Raw genomic sequence first — 22465 nt, 5'->3', positions numbered from 1 at the left:
TGTACAGTCATGTAAATGAGGTATTTGTGATAGGTGATACAGAGCTATTGTTAAATGTCAAAAATCTTTGCTCTGAAATTCATGTTTCCAAATAATTAAGTGAACGCTAACTTTGTTCGTGTTGCAGAAACTGCAGAAAACATTGGTTACTCGTGCAACTTGCTGCGAGAGGAGATGAACGAGGTCTTTGTCGTCTCGGGCAACTCGACCGAAGACGTCAGACAGGAACTGAGGTAAGAGGACGTTTTTAAATAAGTGTTTCCATTTACACTCAGCATTATTTCAACTTCTTATTTTGTCATATGCACAGTAAGACTTCCTGCAACAATACCCCTAAAAAATGTAGAAAAGAAAATCACACAAGTAACAAGAGAATCATAATCATAAAAAAGTAAATATAAGTCAAAGACATTAGTAGTGAAGAAGTGTTGTTTTTACAAGCTGATTATGTAACATTCTACTTTATCTTATCAAACAGAAATGCACAAACCTCCATGAAACCAGTTTCAGAGGAGGATTCAGTGTTTCTGCCGCAAGGGACTCTGGGTAACGGTGTCGAAGTGATATCAGAAGAGATGGCAAACGGGGAGTACGGCCTGGTGATCAACGGACACAGTCTGGTACGTCATAAGAAGCTGCCTAATTGCAGTGCACGTTGTAAATGTCTTGTAGGCCTTTACTCACACTGACTTGGAAAAAAGTTATATTTTAATCCGCATGAAAACCATAAAAATCAAGAAATTCAAAATAAGAAACATTCCTTTATTTTGTGTGAGTAAAAATCATCCCTTCCTTCCTGGTTCCTTCAGGCGTACGCCCTGGAGCACAGCATGGAGCAGGAGTTCCTGAAGACGGCGTGCATGTGCAAGTCCGTGATCTGCTGCAGGGTCACTCCTCTGCAGAAAGCTCAGGTGGTCGAGCTCGTCAAGAAGTACAAGAAGGCGGTCACGCTGGCCATTGGAGACGGAGCCAACGATGTCAGCATGATCAAAGGTATCTTCTTATGTATAAAACTACAACTGAAAATAAGTTAATCAAGAAAATAACCTTTAGATTAATCAATGACGAAATAATCTTTAGCTGCATGGTTAAAACCTGATCCATTCAGGGCACCAAGTTGCAGACAGAAAAGGTCTCAGCAAATATTAAACATAGTGCAGCCAAATATTCTTCTCAGGAGCTGGCGGACCAAAAAAGGAGCTAAATGGAGAGAGTACACTGGACTAACATGTCAGCTGAATACAAATGTGGCTCTAAATGATTGATAGTATTGCTCTCTGTCTCCTGCTTACAAACCAAACTGCAAGTGATTCATCTGTCAGCTTATTTTGGTGCATTTCTGCCCCCTAGTGGCCAAAATGTATTTCTTCCTCTAAGCAGAAAAGGTGACTGAAGCATTCTTAACCCACTGTCCCTGCAGCGGCTCATATAGGCGTGGGCATCTCAGGTCAGGAGGGCATGCAGGCCGTGCTGTCCAGTGACTACTCCTTCGCCCAGTTCCGCTTCCTGCAGCGCCTCCTGCTGGTGCACGGCCGCTGGTCCTACCTGCGCATGTGCAAGTTCCTGCGCTACTTCTTCTACAAGAACTTCACCTTCACCTTCGTCCACTTCTGGTACGCCTTCTTCTGCGGCTTCTCTGCACAGGTGAGAGTGTGAACCCAATTTTGCTGTTAAAAACAACGACAAAGTCCCAGAAAATGCTGAAAATATTTAATTTACCTAAAAAAAGAAAAGGGAAAAGCTGTCTGTCTGGTATCGAATTAATGAATAAATGTTGAAGTAATAAATAAGTTTTCTGCCTCTGACTTTGCTTTTCAGACGGTGTATGACGAGTGGTTCATCACACTCTACAACCTGGTGTACACAGCACTACCTGTTCTGGGAATGAGTCTGTTTGATCAGGTAACTATTTGATGCACGTATGTATTTATCTGTGTTAATGAGAGCTACGTATGGCAGAACTGTTGAGAAACTTTACATGATCGCATTTTATACTAACAATTGGTTTGTGGACTACAGTTCTAAAACTGGAGCCGGATGTGACCATATTTGGTCGAGAGGCTGGAGCAGGGAATTTGATTGCTGATTTTGGCTATAAAAAAAAATGTCTTAAAAATTAACTTAAGGCGCTGGTTTGGCTCAGAGGTTAAATCGGCAACCATATACAGAGGCTTTAGTCCTCAATGCTGCAGCCCCGGGTTCAACTCCCGCCCTCTGCCCCTTGCAGCGTGTCATCCCCCCTCTCTCTCTCTTCCCCTGTTTCCAACACTATCCACTGTCCTCTCTGTCAATAAAGGTATAAGAGGCCCCAAAAAAGATCTTTATAAAAAACATTAATTTGAACAGTGAACTTTTGGTGGAAGCCAAAATGTTACTCTCTCATGAACTAAAAACACTCAAGGGAAGGGACAAAGTTCGAGTTGGAAAGCAAGTTCATTGCTATTTATATGTCCTGTGCACATGTGGTAGCATAATCTAGAAAATAAACTACATCTAATGTGGGAGAAGACTTTAAACCATAAACTCATTAGGAAAACGCTTACTGAGGTAATACGTTTATATTGGTTCTGGTAGCTGGAGATGTGCCTGGGCACTGTCGAAGTGTCCTTGAGCTTCTCAGGGTGCATGTCCATGTGCAGCCCCCTCACCCTGACTTCTCTCCATTAGTGCATGTCCATGGGGTCCTGTTTGTGCATGTCTGTATTTCAGGCCTTTCAGGTGTGTAGAATGTTTGTAAAAATGTGGGAAATTATAAACTTTCACCTTGGGGATTTATTAAGTACAAAGTCTTATCTTCTTCTCAATACCACAACTAAAAAGTAGATTTATTCTCTCATCAGTCTACCTCCTTATAAGTGGGCTTCTTTTTGTTTGCAACCAGTGGAGTCGCCCCCTGCAGGCCATGAGAAAGAATGCAGACCTAAGGCACTTCTACATTAGCTTCACGTTTTAAACCAGGAGGTTGGGTCCACTTCTTTCATTCAGCCTTTGAGCTCAGTCATATAGCCCTCACAGCTTTGTCTCCCCCTGCTGGTCAGGATGTGAACGACGTGTGGAGTTTCCAGCATCCTCAGCTCTACGTTCCCGGTCAGCTCAACCTCTACTTCAGCAAGAAGGCCTTCTTCAAGTGTGCCCTCCACAGCTGCTACAGCTCCTTGGTTCTCTTCTTCATCCCCTACGCTGCCTTGCAAGACACGGTGAGGGCTGACGGGATGGACGTGGCAGACTACCAGTCCTTCGCCCTCCTCACACAGACATGTCTGCTGTTTGCCGTCACCATCCAGGTATCAGGAACTACTTCTGCTGGATAACTTTGCTTTTGTGGCTCACAATCTAAAGATTACACTTATTTTTAACACATGTTGCTGTGTCCGTAGTTGGGGTTGGAGATGTCTTTCTGGACAGCGGTGAACACTTTCTTTGTGTTGGGCAGTCTGGGCATGTACTTTGCCGTCACATTCACCATGTACAGTAACGGCATGTTCCTCATGTTGCCGTCAGCCTTCCCTTTCATAGGTGAGTGGTAAATGATCTCTGTACATTTCCTCATTTATTTGGGTAGCGAGTGTTATCATGCATGTCTGCTTTGTCTACTTTGCTTTTCCAGAGTAAAGGTGGCAGTAAAATTCAACTGAGTAGAATGATGCTGCCACACACAGAGTCAGAGCTGGGTTGGGTTTGTTTGCACAGACAAAACATCTGATTAACAACCAACCTAACTACCAAAATAGGCTTGGATCAGCACAGTGTGTGCAGCAGGTAAACCACAGGTGTTATGAGGTTTAATTCCCTGTAGTTTCTCACCGAAGTCATGTGATCAGTAAAACTAAGCTTCTCACTTTCATACTTTTATTTATTTTATACTGTATTTTATTTACACTCTGCGTCAAGACCTTAAACACTGTTACTTTTGAGAAGTCTTTGCCTATATTTGTCAAATTTTAAAAAAGGGAGAAAAACAATTTATGCCTCATCGTTATATTTTACTGAACCTTTATTTTGCCAGGAGTACATTCTCACTGAGATTAAAAATCACTTTCTCAATAGTGTCCTGGCCAAAAGAGCAGCAACACATAAAACACAACATATATATAACGATTCAAAAGAAAGAATAAAGAACAAATTACAGGTTCAATCACATTGTAGGGTTTTGATGGTGGTGAACCTCTACAAACATGATGGAAACAGGCAGCAATGAAGGTGTAAAGCGTGGTGGTAGAAATGAGGGTATCAGACAAGCAGGCTTTTTGGTTCCAGAGCTCTGAATTTTACTCCAATCCCAAAACGGTGTACAAAGAGTCCAACATCTCTCACCAAACAGGCAGCCGACTGCTGGCTAACAAAGGAGTCTCACAGGTGCAGCACATTTCATCAGCAGCAGAGCAGAAGTGACACTTAACCTGCCCCCTCCTTCTCTTCCTCACACTCATCCTCACCTGCCTTTTCAAACCTTAGTCTCCACCTCCCATTACTCAGTGAAACAGAGACACTCCCACAAGTTTTAAAACATATACTTACAATTTAACCTTAATAAACTTCACAAGAATAAGAAACTCAAGAAATAAACAAAAGCTAAACTTAGCAAAATAACTTCCTACGCCCCTCCCCCTCTCTTCCCTGAGCATCCACTCAGCCTGACAAGGTAACTGACAGCTGCTGAGGCCTTGTTGCCGCATTCCCATGCGTGCACTGCATGAGAACACGCCCCCAGGAAGTAGACCTTGAAGAGAGAGGGGTTAGTAGGGTTTACAAAATAAAATGACAACAAAACAACAATGAATTTCCTGCATTGGTGTCCACAGTCAACTTCACAGTCAATGTGCATATGTGTTCTTTTTCACCTTTGTGAGGGGGATGCTTTCCAGCTCCCTCACACACATACATACAATATGTTATGTAAAGCATTTGAGTTTTGAGTTTCTGAGAAATATTGCCAAAATCAAATCTATGCCAACAACCAAACAAACTGAACTTCTAGTACACACCTTAATCTTCTCCCGTTTAGACTACTGTGACTCCCTCCTCACCTCACTCCAGCACGCCTCAAATGGTCCAAAATGCAGCGGCTAGGTTGTTAACAAACACGAGTCGTCAGTCTCATATTACTCCATTTATTGCCTCCTTCCATTGGCTTCCAGTAGAGACCAGAATCAATGCTGCGTACATAGCAGAACTATTGAGTCCTTATTCTAGCGGCCGGCAGTGCCGACTTTAGGGACAGTCACTTTAAACATAGAATCATTGTAAATGAGAAAAAAGGCAATGTCATATTTTATATAGATTATGCTTTGAATTATGCTTTTGGACAAAATTAAGGTGTTGATTAGGCAATTGTATTAAGAAAATTTCAAATGATATCCGAGTCATCTTCCTTTTTTTTTTCGTTATATCACCACATTAATTCTCTAGCTAGACTTCTTCTAGTAAATGTATTAAAGTAAAGCCATTAGATACGTATGCCATGAATTATATTTGCATTTCCTTGTACTTTTGTTTTCAATGAAAGTTTGGCAGCTTTTACAAAAACACTAAATTTAATTTCAATTATTTTGTAAATTCACTCGGCAGCAGTAACTGACCAAAAAGAACCTCAAAAACACAACAGTGACTGAACTGAGTCAGACGCATCAACAGTAGTAATGCACAGTTAAATTCAATAGTAATTATAGAAGTATTGTCCTCAGGTGAGTTAAGCCAAGAGAAGATCCTGATATGTGTGTGTGTGTGTGTGTGTGTGTGTGTGTGCAGGAACCGCCCGAAACTCTTTGAGCCAGCCCAACATTTGGCTGACGATCCTCCTCACCTCCATCCTGTGTGTCCTTCCTGTGGTTACCTACCGCTTCCTGTTTATTCAGCTCTGCCCAACCATCAACGACAAGGTACAGACTGGCACAGAACTATTCAGCGCTCCACACTTTATTATGCTTATAATATATTTATATTATATATTTATTATGCTAATATATACAGTTGGAATATTGGCTCAAAAACACTGCTCAAGATGTTAGAAAAGAGTGAGTAAGAAAAAGAATTATAACAGGATATATTTGACTCTTTTCACCACTAGGATTCAAATCCTGTCTCTCTGAGGAGAAGGAAAAGATGTCCACCCCTTCATTACCTGTGTAGTTACTTTTTTATGTTTGTCTTTAAGAAAATCTGACTACAGTAAAGTAGATAAAAGATGGACTCATCCAACCTCTGGCTTCCAACTTACCAAGTATTTGATAGGCCTGTCGTTATCCAAAATTTAAATGTTGTCATTCTCTGCCCAAACTTTCAGGTGATGTTCAAGGTGAGACAGGCCAAAGCCACACCTCCTCCTCCACCTCGACGCACCCGCATCCGCCGCACCAGCTCCCGCCGCTCGGGCTACGCCTTCTCACACGCTCAGGGCTACGGGGACCTGGTGACGTCAGGTCGGTTCCTGCGGCGTCCCGCAGTGTCGAGATCTTCAGGTTTCCCCATCATTGGTCGCACCACCACGGGCTTCAGTCCAATGGGACGCTCGGCGGGATACAGCCCGACAGGGCGCCCACAGAACACCAAGGTCCCGGATGTGGAGGTGACGTCTCTGCAGATGTACAGGACTTTCAGTGATCCTCCACTCTGACAGTAAGATGGTGTTTGGAGGTGATGTGGGAGAGGGAACAATGACGACTGGACAAAGGTGCTTGAAACCCCCGTTTGCTCCCTAAAACACTTGAATCAGGATCTCCAGAGAACTTCATGTTGGAGATTTTGGATGATCAGTCTCATCGGCACAGAAGATGAGGTTTGAAAAGAACATGACTTTTGCTCCAAGCATTTTATTGTTAAATGTTTTATCAAAGGGAACTACAGCAGAGCGTTCAGCCCCTTGTGATGGGTATAAGGACCAGTTTCCTCTGACCAGGGGTGTTGAGGTTGAGAAATGAAATCTTTCTGACGCTAGAAAGGGCTGATTTATTTTCCACTCAGAGCTCCACAAAATGACAAAGTGTCCTCATGTTTACAGACTACCAGGACTTCCTTAACCCTGGGAGGCCAGATGCACAGCATGTACAGGGGAAATAACCAGCAAAGACATTTTGCATGAGAATATTTTAATTTTATACTTCAAGTGTCTTTTTTAAAAGCATTTTATTTGCCTATCCAGAAGCTGTACAATCACTTCCCACTTTGGCAGCGTCACAAGAGAGAAAACAAGCGATCAACTTTTCAGCAACAGGAGAAGATGTTTGTTTTTGCAGCAGGAATCAGCCTCTGTTGGATATTTCTTCTTCTTTTGTTTCATCACTCTCTGTTCTGAAAGAAGACCATGCAACTTTAATTATATTGGGAAAGCAAAAGAGAAGCGGACCCTATTTTTGATTGATACTCAAAGACAGTCATCTTTATACTTTAAAGGTTTGTTATAGCTTTTATATTGGTTTGAAAATAATGACTTTACAGATACATTATTATAATTTAATAGGATACTTTTTGGACTACCAGGCATTTTAATCTCCCTACAAGAAGCAACCTAGACAAGCAGCAACGAGGTCTGTAAGGCCTCTTTCAACCCTCCTGTACTGAACTTGTATTTATCCACATTGTAGTTTAATATATGCACCAGTAACTGGAACAACGCAGGCTGTCTAGCAGCCAGTTTTTAAATGCAGACGAGCAGTTTGCTGAAGGAAAATCAATCACATCTACCTATGTTTGACTGAACACACTACAAAGTTGACTAGGTAGTGCTTTAACACATTAAGGGTCACACTCTCTACATGCGTTCACATCTGCGGTCAGAGCTGACCACTTGTGATCATGTCTCAATTGAAACAATTGAGTGTGAACAAGGCCTAAAAAAACTCTGCTTAGTGTACTTTTAATGACACTGATGAGTCATAAGCGGGACATGACGCTAAAAGTATCCTGCAGTCCCCTCAACTGGCAATTTCGTCGTTGGCCCTTACAGCCAGAAGCTCCCGAATCTCTTCATCTCGCCGATGCGCAGACATCTTTGCTGTTGTCGTCTTGTAAATAATCCTTCTTCTCCAGCATCAGATGCTATTAATTAATCCTGTTATGTGTCGCTCTTCTGGATTCACAGCGGTCACACCGGCCCGCTCGCTCGCGGTGAATGTTCCTGACCATAAGGCTACTTTGTAAACTAAATAATTTTATCAAAAGATTACCAACATTATAACAAATTCAACCAATCAGTCAACCACTTCCTCGTCGTAGCTGTGACGCTGCTGCATGTGCTACACACATTAACGACACATCTGTAAAGTAATGAGTCACACTGCTGGATAGACGTCATTTCTGTTGTTTAAAGCAACCCAAGCATTGTTTCTGCATTATACAGTATGTTCTAAAAAAGTTATCATATCTGCACAGATTTAAAGATATATACGCTGATACATATCCAGGGTAGGCCCATCCCAGCTAGCAGGGAACGTTCCCAAAACATTGGCTAACATTACCTACAAGTTCTAATTACGTTTGAAAGAAAACGTTTTAATCTAATATTCAAAGATGTTTATTATTTCAAATAAAGTTCTTGTAACATTAAAACTTAAACTAAAACAAAGTGTTTTAACTGCAACATTCTGAAGAGATTTTCAGGTTGTTATTGAGGCCTGGGATGTCGGAACGCCTTTTATAAAACATTTGCTCGATGTTACATAAGAACAAAGGTAGAACATGCTCACTGCGACATTCTGAGAATCTTTTCAGGATGTTAGTTCGGCCTAAACTACCAGAACATGATTAATAAAACGTTCCTGAAATGTGATTTAAACATTCTCACTGAAACTTTCTCCTTCTATTAAAAGGAACATTCAAAAAAATGCTAAAAACATTACCAGAACATCGAACGTAATATTCTCAGAATGTTCTGAACAAAACTGAGCTAGAACAAAACATTTCTAGCTGGGATATCAGCCTGATGAGATCGGCCGACAGATTTATGGGTCAGGCTCTAAATAGCAGCATATCCTATCAACAGTTTAAATATGAAGTGCTTGTTTCCAACATCTGTCTCTTCCAGAAATAAGAGGAATACTCATGGTAGCAAGGTGTTAAACTCCAGGTGAATGTCAGGTGCTCTTAAAGGCTAAAAAGTAAACCGCACGGAGCCAAGGGTGTAGTTTAAAATGCGTCATGACTCTTCCTAGCCACACCCTGAGGAAGACCCGATGAGGGTCAAATTGTCGGCTTTTATTTCCTTGATATTGATGTTTTTATTGAGAGATGCCCTGATTCAATAAAAGCATTTTAAACTAAATCCGTGGTTTGGTGCAAGTGTGCCTGAAGAAAGCCCAGTGGCTTCCCTCCCTCGACAGTTCAATTTCTCTTCCAATTTTGTGTACAGCAGGCTCACTGAAAATGTAACGGAAAAAACACTAGCTGCCTTAATATTAAAATAAAATAAAATATGCAAATAGGAGTGAGTAATGAGAGGCATGTGTGATGGGATATTAGAATGATAAAAAATATTTTTTTTACGTAACCCAGTCAATGTTTAAGTTAAATAAGCAAACAGGGTTTTTAAATGTCACACAACCTGAAGACAACGGCGGAGCAGCTGCTCCTGTAGGTCTTTCATTTATTACTTGGTGTTTGAAGGTTTCAGATTGTCCAAAAGGGAAATGTTTTCAAATTGCACAATCAGAATGTTTATTTTAATTGGCCATATTTGTTTTCTTTTCCATGCATCAGGGTTTAGTAGCAAAAATCCAAATATGCATACTGATTAGTTTTTACACTTGAATTTAAACCATTAAGACAGCTGATGTAACACTCGCTGAAGCAGCTGTAGTGTTTGCACAGAATGAATTTACTAAACCAAAGATTTTTTTACATTTTGTGGGCCGTAGTTTTCAGATATATATGCAAGTCCTACAAGAAATGGCCACAAGCAAGGCTTTATTTTTGGGACCAGTCAAAGGTGAGGAAATGATTTCATATTGTGGAAAATGAGCCTGTGAATGTCATTTAACAGAGTTTATTCTGCAGGATAAATTCAATTCATGAGTGGCCACTACACGTCTACTAATGTATGTAAATATTTTTCCACTATTTCTGTGGCACTTTGTTAAATGAATAGTAGCCATAATGGAAAGTTTAAACAATTATCCATATCGTTCTATCATTATATCTCCAGCCCTGAAGACTGAAACTGTAACTGTGTCATTTTGCATCATTTTGTACTTTTTACTGCAATAAAACATCTAATAGATCCTCGTGTCTAATCTGACGAGTTCCAATTTTTTGACTCTGTGTGCATTTACTGTTTTTCTGCTATGAGTGCAATGCCTCTTTAACCCTATCAGAAAGAAGAAAAAATCCTTCCATTGTAGTTTTTCTTACAACTTAAGGCAAGCTAAGTTTATTTATAGAGCACCATTCATACATAAAGCAACCCCAAGTGCTTCACACAGTTAAAAACAGAGCATTAAGAACATTAAAAGAAGTGACAGGAAGCAAAAAATAGATTAAAACATTTTTTTATATAAGTTCAGGTTCAGGTCAGAACACTACAACAGTATATGCTTACTTCCCAAAGGACGCTTTCTACCACGTAAAGTATTTGAAGCACCTTTTTAAGTTTTAACTCGTTTGTATCTGCGGGTTCCAAACCCTGAAAAGGTGTTCCTACAACTACCTTTTCTCCTGTAAGGGTTCCAAACCCTTGGAGTTGTTACAATTCCCAGAATTCTCTTGGGTCCCAGACCCTGGAGTCCCAGACTCCTACTGTAAATTAAGGCATTTTAAGAAGATTTAGCAATTAAGTAAGGTCAAGTAGCATATTTAGATTTCTATATTGCAGTAAAATTATAGCATGTTTGGCACCTCCAAAATTTGTCCACCATAAATGCTCGGTTTCTTTTCCTGATCCGAAGCTCTGTTGTCGGAGAGATCGTGATATAACGAGTCACAAGTAAATTATCTCATCTTATCTTCTCTTATAAGATAGTTTATAAGAGATTTACACTTTAGTAATTTACAAGAAAAGGTAAGATCTCCCGCTCTCTGTTTAAAAACTGCATTTGATATTTAGAAACTCTGATGTTTGCTCGTAGCGGACTCTTTCTAAGGCAGAATAATTACAATCTGCAGTCAGATAAATGCTGTTAGAGATGCGTGCAGCTCCTCACCAGCAGATGGTGTAATAACCCTTTAATCCACAGTGCTCATATCACTGCCACACCACAGAGCACCAGTCTGATGTTTCCAATTACTCTGTCATACTGAAAGAATCCCTTTGTGCTGGAACACAACAACTGTGCAGATTAACTGTGTCTCTAAAACTACATGATCCATTTATTATTAACATACTGATGCATGCAGTGATATGGGCAGTATGTAATAAAATATGATTGATGAGACTGCATATGATAACAGTGGTGCATGTAGCTGAAAATTAGCCTCATTAATCATTAACAAGCTCAGTCCTGTGCGATCTGAGGGCCAAAAGAGCACATTTGTGACCATTAAGGAGATTAAAAATTGAGGGATGTTTGGTGCAAAGGTGCAGCTTCATGTTGTTCATAGACTGTAGTGCACAGACTAAGACAGGGACAATAACATTATAAGTGTCAGGTAGTAGTGTTGTGAATTTGTTGCTGTTTCCTACTTCTGTATTTACTTTTAAGCACCTCCTGGACTGTCATAAAGTCAACAGTTTGTCTCATTCACCATAGTTTCAGTGACATTTAGATTAGGCTGCAGCTCTCATACCACTATTATGTGGATGATTATGTCATTTTGGTGTGGCCCTGATAAAGGACACCAGACAAAATTGATCCTTCATCTGTGTCCATCCATCCATCCATTATCTATACTGCTTAACTTGTTCAGGGTCGCGGGGGGCTGGAGCCTATCCAACTGTCATTGGGCGAGGGGCTTGGTACACCCTGGACTGATCGTCAGTCAATCACAGGGCACACAGAGACACTGCAGGCAATTTTAGAGTCACCAATGAACCTAACGAGCATGTCTTTGGACTGTGGGAGGAAGCCGGAGTAGCCATGCATGCACAGGGAGAACATGCAAACTCCACACAGAAAGGTCCGAACCACTGCACCACCTTGCAGCCCTAAATGTTATGTCATCATGCGGAAATACTATAAAGTAGACGAAGCACAACAATTTTTCATCATCCTGTGGGAAATATGGCTGTCATGTCATGGCAAGCCTGTCGTTGTTCAGATTATTGAATTAAAACATTTTTTACCTCGTGGTAGCACTAGATAAAACTTTAAAGATCACCAAAGTCAGTAGGATTCTTGTGGGGACCATAAAGGTTTGTACAAAATATCAAGGCAAATCTACCTGTTGAGCTGAGCTACATGTTAGCGTCAACATGCTTTTTAATGCAGGTATATGTTTATAATTTCCCTATCTAAGTTTAGCATGTAAGCTTGAAAACATTTGCTTACTTGTACCAAACAAAGTACAGCCACACTGATGGGAGTGACATTAGTTTGGCAGGTGTTTGTTCATAAAACAAAATATTGGACAAATTAGAAATGTGATCCGTCCCTCTCTTTGCAAGTTAAATGTATGATGGCAGAAGTCTTTTTTATCTCTGCCTCCTCTTCAGCTGGTTCCTGTCAGTTTTGCTTCTTTCTTTACTAAGTGCAATTTTACGTGCTTGAGCTGCTCCAGTAAAGTGAATAGACAAATAATTGAAACTCTAAAAGCTCCGTGTGAATCCCAAATTCACACCTCTTCAAAGCTGAGTGAGTCCTGTACACTGGCACGAATATTGGAGTCAGAACAGTTATTCCACTTCAAGGAAAGACGCTCTACTATGCTGTATCAATTTTGATAACTTATTAAATGTTTAGGTTATTACATAAGCAGCATTGACAGATATTTGATATAATCGTTGACTCTGCAGCTGTGGACTCTGCAATACATCTCTTACAGTATGCTTCCAGTGTGAAGGGCAGCAGGCCAGATCAGATATGATGGTAACACAGTTTCAGACTTCCCCCTCGACTGAGCATGCACAATACAAATCAAACCCTAATGAGTGTCAGAGAGGGGCCCTCCTGCTCTAACTTGTTAAGTTTGTCTCAAAGTAAATCGACCGGGGGCAAAACCTGCCTCTTTCTCAGAGCATGCTGGGAGAGGCTCTGGCCCCCCGCAGGCCTGAGAAAGATGAGCGCTGGTTTAGAAAAAGGATAAATGGATGGAGGGTTTCTCCGTGAATCACTTTGGGGATAATGATGATGATTTTTCCCACAAATGCTGCTAGTATTACGTGACTGCGTTAAAAAAGTAATGCAAAATGTCAACAGTAAAGATGAACACCATTTCTCGAACAGCCAAAACAATAAAAACAGCATGATAAACAACGACTCATATAAATATAATAGGACAGTTGCTTAAATACTTTTTCCTAAAGAATGTATCTAACATACAGTGTTGCAGTTAAGTTGTAATTTATTATATAAATGTAGAAATGGGCTTAGATATTGATAGTTTTGCTTTGTGCATATGATCTTTTCAAAAATAAAATAAAACAACCTAATTACAAAGAAGAAATAAGTGACAAAAAAAGTCAGTTTGCTTCAAATTACTTGCTAACTTGATAATTTACTTGAAGCCTGTACTTTAATGCAGATTTCAGTATTATTTTCTTGCTACCTTCTACCTCTATTTCACTACATTTCAGGTGAAAGTTAAGTAGTTTTGACGCAAAACAATTGTCTGACAGCTTTAAATACTTTGTAGATTAAAGGTTTTACATACAAAACATCACAAAGCCGTCTGATACATTGTTGAGATTACTACCCAACAGAAGGAGGTATTTTCAGAATAAACTTTCACCATTTTACTTCATTGTAAGAGTGAATAAATGGGATTTTGATAGTTTTGCTTGTGGCTTTACCAAGATAATTTAAACTACTTTTTAACAATCAAAAAATAAATGGCGAAAAAAAATCTCACACAAATTATCTACTTAACTGCGATTAAATTAAAAAAGTGAAAGCTTTGCTGCCCTCCTGCGAGCGAAACAGCTGCTCCAACTGACAGACAACGATGCTGCATTTACGTCGCGTAAAAACATGGAAATTCTGGCTTCCTCGTAAAAAAAAACCCCACCTTCTTTTGGTTAAGAGTAAATCTGGAAGCAAAAAACTGTTATGTTTTAAGTAGGAGGAAAAACATTTTTTTGTATCGTATCGTTTATTTGTAGCTGTATGGCGTTGTTTTGTTTGCTCTTCTACGTGAGCTGTTTAACCCACGTCCACGACCGAAGTCAGGTCGCTCCATCTTTATTGCCAAATTTCCTATAGACCGTGAACACACCACTTGCCTTACATTGTTAACGTTGATTTCTCCCGTGGAAGCCAGCAGCATTTTGTCTTCCGTGAGCCAAACCCGGGTCCCAGGCTCCCACAAAACGCATGAAATATCAGCTACATTTGGCAGCGGGACACACACCGGCAAACTGTAAGATACTTTACTATGTATTCATTAAATGTGTCTCAGTTTTCGGACTAAGAAGGCGCTAGTAACGCTCGGAAAAACGCTAACCGTTAATGTTCACGATTCTGAATATTTCATACTGCAGAGGAATATTTAGGGGGCGAGTCTTGGTTTTAATTGAGGAAAAGCTAAATGGTTTGGCTTTTAAATTGTGTTTGTAGGGGTGTGACTTCTTTTTAGTACTGAGTTAAACTGGGCTAAACACCTGTCCGGGTCCACGCAGGTCATTTTATAGAGAAAGATAGGCTAACGATATGACTACTCAACAGTCGGACTGTAAGGAGGAGGAGTAGGCTAAAACCTAGCGTGTTTCCCATGGCTACAACAAGCTTTCACGAGGGCTGTTTGCATTCCTAACCAGCCGGTGGTGACATAGTTCTGATTAAATTATTCTAATCTTTAAAACTGGCTGCTGTTATAGCACAATAACTCAAAGTTGTGCTGGGAAAACAACAGAGATAGTGGAGACTGGAGTCGTGACGTCGCCCCGGAGGTGCAGGTTCATTTTTCAGTCAGGTCTCCTTTTGTTGACCATAGTGATGATGTGCAAGTCGTGAACGAGTCGGCTCTAAAAACCGGCTCCTTTAAGTGAACGAGGGGACTTAATTTTCTTTCTTTTACATATATTTTTTCTTTAGGCTATATGAACATAAAGCACAATAAAACTGTGGTGCTGGATAAAGCATTTGTCAAAAATAAGGTCAAAAAAATGAATTCAAATGGGGCAACAAATCTACAACATTTTTACTGAATTATTTTTGTTTTATATTAAATCATATATCAAGATATTTTTTTCCATATTTATTGATATATTTATCATGTCATATAATTTGATAATGCTGCCAGTTGGAGGGGGTATCCTGATAATGACTGAAGCCTGAAGAAACCAGAGGGTTCATCAGTGAAACTTTAGAATACAGTTTATTATTAGGCCCCAAAGTTGTCTATCACATATTTTTAAGACTGAAGTACTTTTATTTTAAGTAAAGATTAAAATCTATAAATACGCTAAATAGGGTTTTTAATGTAAAAATTCTTTCCGACACTGTTCTGTGGACACAGCATGTCCATGAGGGTTCTGCTAACATTAGCTTAGCTTGATTGTAGGAGTTCAGCTTGTTTAAGCTAGGATTCCCTTTAGTGTTCATTCTTTACCATGTTTTTAACAGGCGGCAAATTATCGTCATGGGTTTTCTACTCTCTATTCAAACAGACCTGGGAAATAAGTTTGTTAAATCCAAAAGGAAACTGGTTCTTGAAGACGTTTCACCTCTAATCCTTGAGGCTTTATGATGAATTACCATGGCTTTGATAACTGAGAATCTTCACAGACACAATATGATGGAGTTTAACATTAAAAATGTCAGTGTTTCTCTGATGCTCTTCAACAGACACTGGGTGTCAGGATGAGCTGCTACCCCCGCTGCTTGTAACACAAGCTCTGTTGAGCTATCTATGAGTAAAAATGTTTGTTCATTTAAGGTCGTTTTTTGATTTATCTTTAAGGATTATAATACTAAACAAAGTTTAAAATTATGGCATTCTGGAAATTATAAGGGTTAGTAAAAATAAATTAAATAATTTCAGTAAAATGTGTTTAAACATAACAATCATAAGTCAAAACATTACTAAATTTCACAGAATTTATAATCTCCAGAGGCGGTACTAAGTGAAGAGCTGAAAGAGCCGGCTCTTCTTTCTGAGCTGAGCAAAATGATCAGGCTCACTAAAAAGAGACACAATTCCCATCACTAGTAAACGGGACACGCACATTTTTACCTGTAAATATCTGCTGCAGCCAGCTTTCGGCGAGGTCTTTTTGTTTATTCTCTCTTCTCTTGTTTTGTTCCTCTTTTTCTCACTTGCTTGTGGAAGCTCTAACATGACTCGGAGGATTGTTTGGCTGTAACCCTGCCCAGACTGGAGGCTGCTGCTGCTGCTGGTAGGGATGGTGCCGCTGTGAAGAGCCGGTGTGCCGTTTCAAAGAGGAACGGGGGAGGACATGCCTGTGGTCGGGGGAAAAGGGAGGAAGTGCCTGGACAACATGACCAGCCAGGAAAATGTTGAGGAATTTTATGAAATTGGAGACGAATTGGGGAGGTAAGTTCTACTGAGGTCTTTTCTTATTTCTAATGCGTATTAACTTCCCCTTTTGTGTGGCAGAGGTGTGAGAAATGCCTGACTTACATCTCTGAATTTGGATGGCATTTATATGTAGGGGCAGCACTTATCTAAAGTGTCTATATAATGGTCCTAAATATATGTTGTCATGCCAGCTACACCCACAACTCTGCATACAGATGGGTTTAGTGCATAAACACATACACTGATGCATAGTCTATATCTCAAGCATGCATGCACACATGCTACGCCTGTGACTGGGTATTCCCCTGGACATGCATCCCCCCACTGTGAGTGCATCTTGATAGCCTCTGATTAATGCAGTCCATAATGCTGTGTTGTCAGTGATGAAGAGGTTAGCGTCTGTTACTGTAGCTGTAGCTGCCTGCTCCTGGAGATTTATTGCTGGAGGGAGCAGACAGGATCATTGTGCATCTTTTATAGGGAGAGGATTTGCATCGTGTGGCACATCCTGGTGTCTTTTCATTCAGTCAGTGTTTGGTGAGGGGGGACTGCTTGACAATGGGGATCAAATGTGTGGAAAGGTACATAGATGACAAACCAGTGTGGTCACGTTAACGTTGAAGATTTAGCCGTGTTCTTGATTTGCTGTGCTGTCCTGTTAGGTAGCAAACTGGAGCGTAAGATACAGCTTAACATAAGTGCTGCTTAGAACCAAAACGGCATTGCATAATTGTAAAGGAAATACAACAAGCTAGGGTGTAGGAATCCTCAAAGTGGACTGCATACATCTCATCAAAAGACAGTCAAAAACATGGAAATGCATCTCTCTCTCTCTTATCAAAGGCACACATGTCTCTGTGCTGGTAATAATCAACTAGTTGTTTCGCCTGTCTGGCAACACCACTTCGCCTTTTAGTGCTCACATTGGAGCGCTGTGTGGGAGAGCTGAAGCTGCTGGAACTGCTTCACTGTGCTAGTTTTGTAATAGAGACGTTTGGCAAGCTTTGTGTAATGGGATTGAATTTCTGTCTGGAGGTAAAGAGACACGAGTGTGATAGTCTTATTTGGCCGTCTCCTACAACACAAGGATCCAGTCTCTATTGTAGTTTGATGAGTAAAGAGTTTAAATTGGATTGTCTACCATCCTGGTGTGGTAATTATGAGAATTTCAGTTGGAGTGGTGAATGTCTCAGTTCTGCAATAACAGCATCCAGAACAGCCTAGATGGAGTGGTGCATGAGTCTGCTTTTGGAGGGATGTCATGTCTTTTATGAGAGAGCGTAATTATGTATGAGTTGGAAAGGATTTCAAGGCTCCAGCATAAAAAAGAGATTTAATAGATTGCATTTCTTATTCTGTAGCTAATGCGTTAAACTTTAGAGCTACAAGTGCACTTGATGTTCAGCTGATCTTGAGTATAAGCCTACATGTAAAAATACATCTGATAACATCTACCCATGAACAGAGATAATTAGCTGACTGTGGTAGACATGTTTTGCATAGGCTAAAAAAGGCCATGCACCTTGTCTACAGGTAAAGGTGAGCTCTGGGCCTCATGCAAGAACAACTCGCACAAACACATTTCTTCTTAAGTTACATGTACAAGTATTTTAGGGGGACTTGATCATAGATTTTATCTTACTTGCCTTATCAAGCCTTTTCCGCATACAACTTCATGTCATGCACCCCCTATAAGGCTGCACAATGAAAAAGTATAATATACTGTATGTGACAAACCAGCTTAATTATGAAGTAATCACAACAAAAGAGAGGTTAGGGATAAGCAAACAAAAATACTTGGATGAATGCTGAGTTATCTGATTAGTTAATGCTAAAAGCTAGTGTGTTTGTCTTCAATTCATTGGCTGGACTAAAAGGGGCATTACCTGCACTGCACTGCACTGTACTGCCTTGCATGCTTAAAACAGAGTGGCTTTTAATCTCACCGTACTCCAGGCCCGACTCTCGCTGGAATTGGAATGAGCCCTATTAGGTTGGAAGAAGTGGGGAAAGTGGAAAATCACCCAGGCAGGGACTTTATCCTTTCACTGATACTGACACTGCTGTTGTGAGCATGCATGGTAGAACTGAACGCTGGTGAAGCCAAGCATCTAACCTTCATTAGGATCTACCTAGCTACAGTGAGCATACAAGCAGGCGCAGCTTAATGAGGAGGAGAGCGTGGAAGAAGCAATGCAGCTGCAGGATTCAGTAAAAACAGCCAGAGGGGATGTGTAATGCTTTAAGGGTGAGGTGTGCAGCCCGATCCTGTCTTAAAGCCACTGGAATGACCTGCTAAAGCCTCTCAAGTCTTCACTATCGAGCATGATTTATTCATCAGACCTTGACTTAACCGCCTTATGACCTGGACCAGCCTTGTGTCGGCCTTGTTGGTGTGTTGTGTTATTTGTGGTATAACCAGTGAGACTTTTTTTATCAACCCCAGGATGTGCAGAGGCAAATCAGAAAGCTTGAATTATCAGAAGTACAAAGTGAACCGTCATTCAGAGAATGGCTGGAGTCATGGTGGGTGTAGCTGTTGATCCCCAGGAGAGGAGTCAAGTTGATACCTGCTGAGCTGCTTCGGAGAGTGAGAAAATATCTGGGCACCAGTGGTCAAATACTCCCTTTTTGAACTGGGTCCACAAATGGCCTGTTAGTCTGCCATTTAAAGGGCTCCTGATAGAAATTGCCTCTGCTCCTGGTCTCCTTCAAACCCTCTCCCCTAATAAGCCAAGCACTGGTCACATCTGTGCTCTGTTGATCTCTCTAATTGCCTCACAGATTGGCAGAAAATTCTCACTTCATGGCCGAGATCACTGAGGGAATTACTGAAGACATTACTGCAACTGGCATCTCAAAGGATTTCCTATTTGATACCTCCTCAAAATGAAGTGAAGGAGAAGCATCGTTGAAGTGTCTAAGGGTTTCATGGTGGTGGTGTGTTGTAATGTCTGTCTAACTGCAGGGATAAAACACTCCAAGCCTCTTCAGCTTGTAGTTGAGAAATAGTTGCATACTGAAGGGCGTGAAAGTTTTTCCAGTGGGCTTCCAAACCCTTTATACGTAGCATTGTCAAATAGTCAATACTGTGCTTAAGCTAAAGGATTATTAAGGGTGTACAAAAATATTGATACACTTGAGTAGTGTTAATTATGTTTCATGATACTGTTTTCATTCTAAAAGACACTGAAGATGTCACACTTGGATCTGGGAAACCGTAATCATGAGTGGCGACACTGATAACTGATATTTTACATGAAGCCAGTATCAGTTTAGATTAGTAATTCCCTATGTTGGTCTGGCTGCATGCAATCTTTCAGGATCACCTCAGCTCGACTGTTCTTTAGCAAAACAGAGCTGCATCCAAGTGTGCATGAAAAAAACAGGCCGAGCAGAATTACTGTTGGAGTCATGTGAGTTCTGTTTTTTTCCTTTAGTTTCCATGTTGACTTTTGTTAACAGACGCACTGACTCAGCCACTTTCTGGGTGACTTAGAGAGAAAAAGATGAACTGAGACATAAGCTGACTGTAGAAGGCGTTTTTGCCGTTTATCTGGTTCACAGTTTTACACTTTGCATATTTTTGCAGCGCCCTGCCTCTGTCATTAGCCTGCATTAATGTGACCGCTGTGTGGCTCTCTACCAATTGGCTCTGCTATTGTGTGTGTGTGTGTGTGCGCGCGCGCATGTGGTTGCCATTCATAGATGGAGAGGGGTTTATGTATATCAGTAGGGATTCTGCAATGCAAATGAACATAAAAAGCATCAAACTGGAACTGCATTTGGGTTATTCCTCAGCAAAAACCACCCCAAAGACAAATTTCTATGAATACAAAATAGGATTATATACATGCAAGACATCCACATGGGCTTCTCTATCAAATGGAGATAAGATTTAGGACTTGTTTCCCCTAAGACAGAGCTAGTTTTTATGCAGATCTTTGAAAACAAATCTACTGAATATTCACCACAGCAAACTATGACATCCTTTTTTCCAAAACACCAGAGCTACCATCAAATGCCATGCATGCAGACTGTGCCCCAGCCACTGACCTAGATTTACCCCCCTACCCTGGGTTGAATTATTGGGCGGAGGAGCAGTCTGGGTCGCAGGAGTGGCCTTGATGAGGCCTGCCACCCACCCCCCCAAACCCGCCCCTCATAGACCCCAGGGAGCAGCAGCGCTGTCGCATTGATGCAGTGTTTTCACTTTTTGAGTCCAAGGATCTGATTGAATTACTTCAAGCTTATTCTGTCATTATTAATCATCTCATACATTCTTATATAATGTTTATAACATCTTTGATTTGAGGTAGTTTTAACAATAAACAATAGACATTTGAAAAAGAGGAAAAGGTTACACAACATACTGACTTATGTCATCTTTGTTCCTCCTTTGAGCTGCAGCTTAACTAAACAGTTGTAATCTGTAAGTCTGGAGCTAATGGAGGTGGATATCACACAACTGTGTTAGGTCACATTCATAAGGAAAATCCTTTAGGTCACAGAAGGCAATTGGCTCTAAAGTTTTTGCTGTTTCAAATGAAAAGCCCTGACATTACTGAACATCCAGACACATAGATTGACACATGATCCCTGAAAGATGCAGTGTAGCAACGTCAATCAATTGGTCCTTAAGATGTCAGCAACATATCTACCGATTGTTAGCATCTGATGCAGGGTCCAGAGGTCAGACTTAAAATTGATCATCTAGAAGGTCACCATTGATAACAAGACATATGTTCCAGTCCTGCATGTGTTTACATGTCAATCATTTAGCTGACATCACTGAGTACACGGGGTGCAAAAGCACACTAAGCTCCAGTCTGTATTGCCAACATCATCCAGCAATAGTGAGTAGTGTATGTGTCAGAGAGGCCTGTTGATATTTACTGTGACTTTAAGATCATCCTGTAGGAGAGCCAGAAAAGAAATCAGAAAAGAGAAAGGAACAGTGTTGTTGAAAATGAGCGGAGAAGTAGATCACGGTGCAGGGTTTCTGGCAGACAGTACTCCTGCAGCGTTCAGTGTTGAAGTCAGATTGTCTTCCTTTTGTCTGGAGGGCCTGTCTGTCCGTCTTTGCCCGGATGACTTAAGCCTTGTGATCGCTCCAGTCAGACTCCTTAAATTGCGGTCAGCTTACGAGTCAAATTGAAATCTTACTCATTTGGAATGTCCTCAAGAAGCGTAATGAGTTATTTTCAATTAATCTCTGCAGTCAATGGAGGATAATTGGATCCTTGCCAACTGTGTTAGCGGGTGAATGGCAGGGGTGTCATGCTCTGCATGTCTGTGTATGTATGTGTGTGTGTGTGTGTATTGGGGGGAAGAGGGGGAATTACAACCCTTTGTGGTCAATTAGGAGAGATCTGCAGGCAGTCAAGCATGGAAACTGACAGAATGTAATCGTGGAGGAAAGACAACTTTCCCCCTTTTCCGCCTTTCATCGTCCTCGTGTTACTTTTGCACTCTTGGTAATACTCTGTCACAAGATCCTCTCCCCTGCAATTTACAATAATGACTCTGATGATGTTACATAACTAAAAACTGTACCTACTGTACTATTCAAATGAAGCCCTCTTGTCCAAAAACAGCTTAGAATAGTTTAAGTGGATAGTCGATGGTGAGGATTTCAGTTCCATTTGACAGGGGTACATTGTACATTAAAGAGATGTAAGGTTATGTAACAGTCCTTCTGATGTGTTATTTTGTTGAGTATATCTTAATCATGACATCAAAACATTACTTTGCTGTATTATTTCATGTTGTGTTTTGCTGCCTCTCCACTCTCTGACAGATGATGTGCTTTTATGTAGGTTGGGTTTATTGCACCCAAAATGATTTGAAGCACTATGAGCAAAACATTGTCAGCCCCCAGAAGGATTAAAGATCATTGTTGGAA

General features: G+C 40.7%; 2 protein-coding genes across 4 annotated transcripts in view; both read left to right on the top strand.

The window, feature by feature from the left end:
• Positions 1–10208, top strand: part of LOC138609640 (phospholipid-transporting ATPase ID-like) — a 53519-nt gene extending 43311 nt beyond the window's left edge. The window contains exons 20-28 of one of the 2 annotated variants that reach the window (XM_069682258.1): positions 128–233; positions 479–620; positions 810–993; positions 1421–1644; positions 1819–1902; positions 3039–3284; positions 3378–3516; positions 5749–5879; positions 6284–10208. In XM_069682258.1, the coding sequence (XP_069538359.1) occupies positions 128–233; positions 479–620; positions 810–993; positions 1421–1644; positions 1819–1902; positions 3039–3284; positions 3378–3516; positions 5749–5879; positions 6284–6613 (1586 nt within the window). In that variant the 3' untranslated portion in view covers positions 6614–10208. Of the gene's footprint in view, positions 1–127; positions 234–478; positions 621–809; positions 994–1420; positions 1645–1818; positions 1903–3038; positions 3285–3377; positions 3517–3607; positions 3649–5748; positions 5880–6283 lie in introns of those variants that run through there. The other variant, XM_069682259.1, reaches the window with a different exon arrangement.
• Positions 10209–14346: 4138 nt separating this feature from the next.
• The window catches only part of dapk1 (death-associated protein kinase 1), an 82721-nt gene continuing 74602 nt past the window's right edge, over positions 14347–22465 (top strand). Inside the window, exons 1-2 of one of the 2 annotated variants that reach the window (XM_069682550.1) lie at positions 14347–14439; positions 16351–16575. In XM_069682550.1, coding sequence (XP_069538651.1) covers positions 16478–16575 — 98 coding nt within the window. In that variant the 5' untranslated portion in view covers positions 14347–14439; positions 16351–16477. Of the gene's footprint in view, positions 14440–16278; positions 16576–22465 lie in introns of those variants that run through there. The other variant, XM_069682551.1, reaches the window with a different exon arrangement.

The sequence above is a fragment of the Semicossyphus pulcher genome, unplaced genomic scaffold, assembly GCF_022749685.1.
Source record: "Semicossyphus pulcher isolate SPU_LCO1_2020_fin unplaced genomic scaffold, fSemPul1.0.p SCAF_6, whole genome shotgun sequence".
Taxonomy (NCBI): domain Eukaryota; kingdom Metazoa; phylum Chordata; class Actinopteri; order Labriformes; family Labridae; genus Semicossyphus; species Semicossyphus pulcher.
The sequence above is the reverse complement of the archived record's forward strand: the minus strand, read 5'-3'. Positions and strand labels throughout refer to the sequence as shown.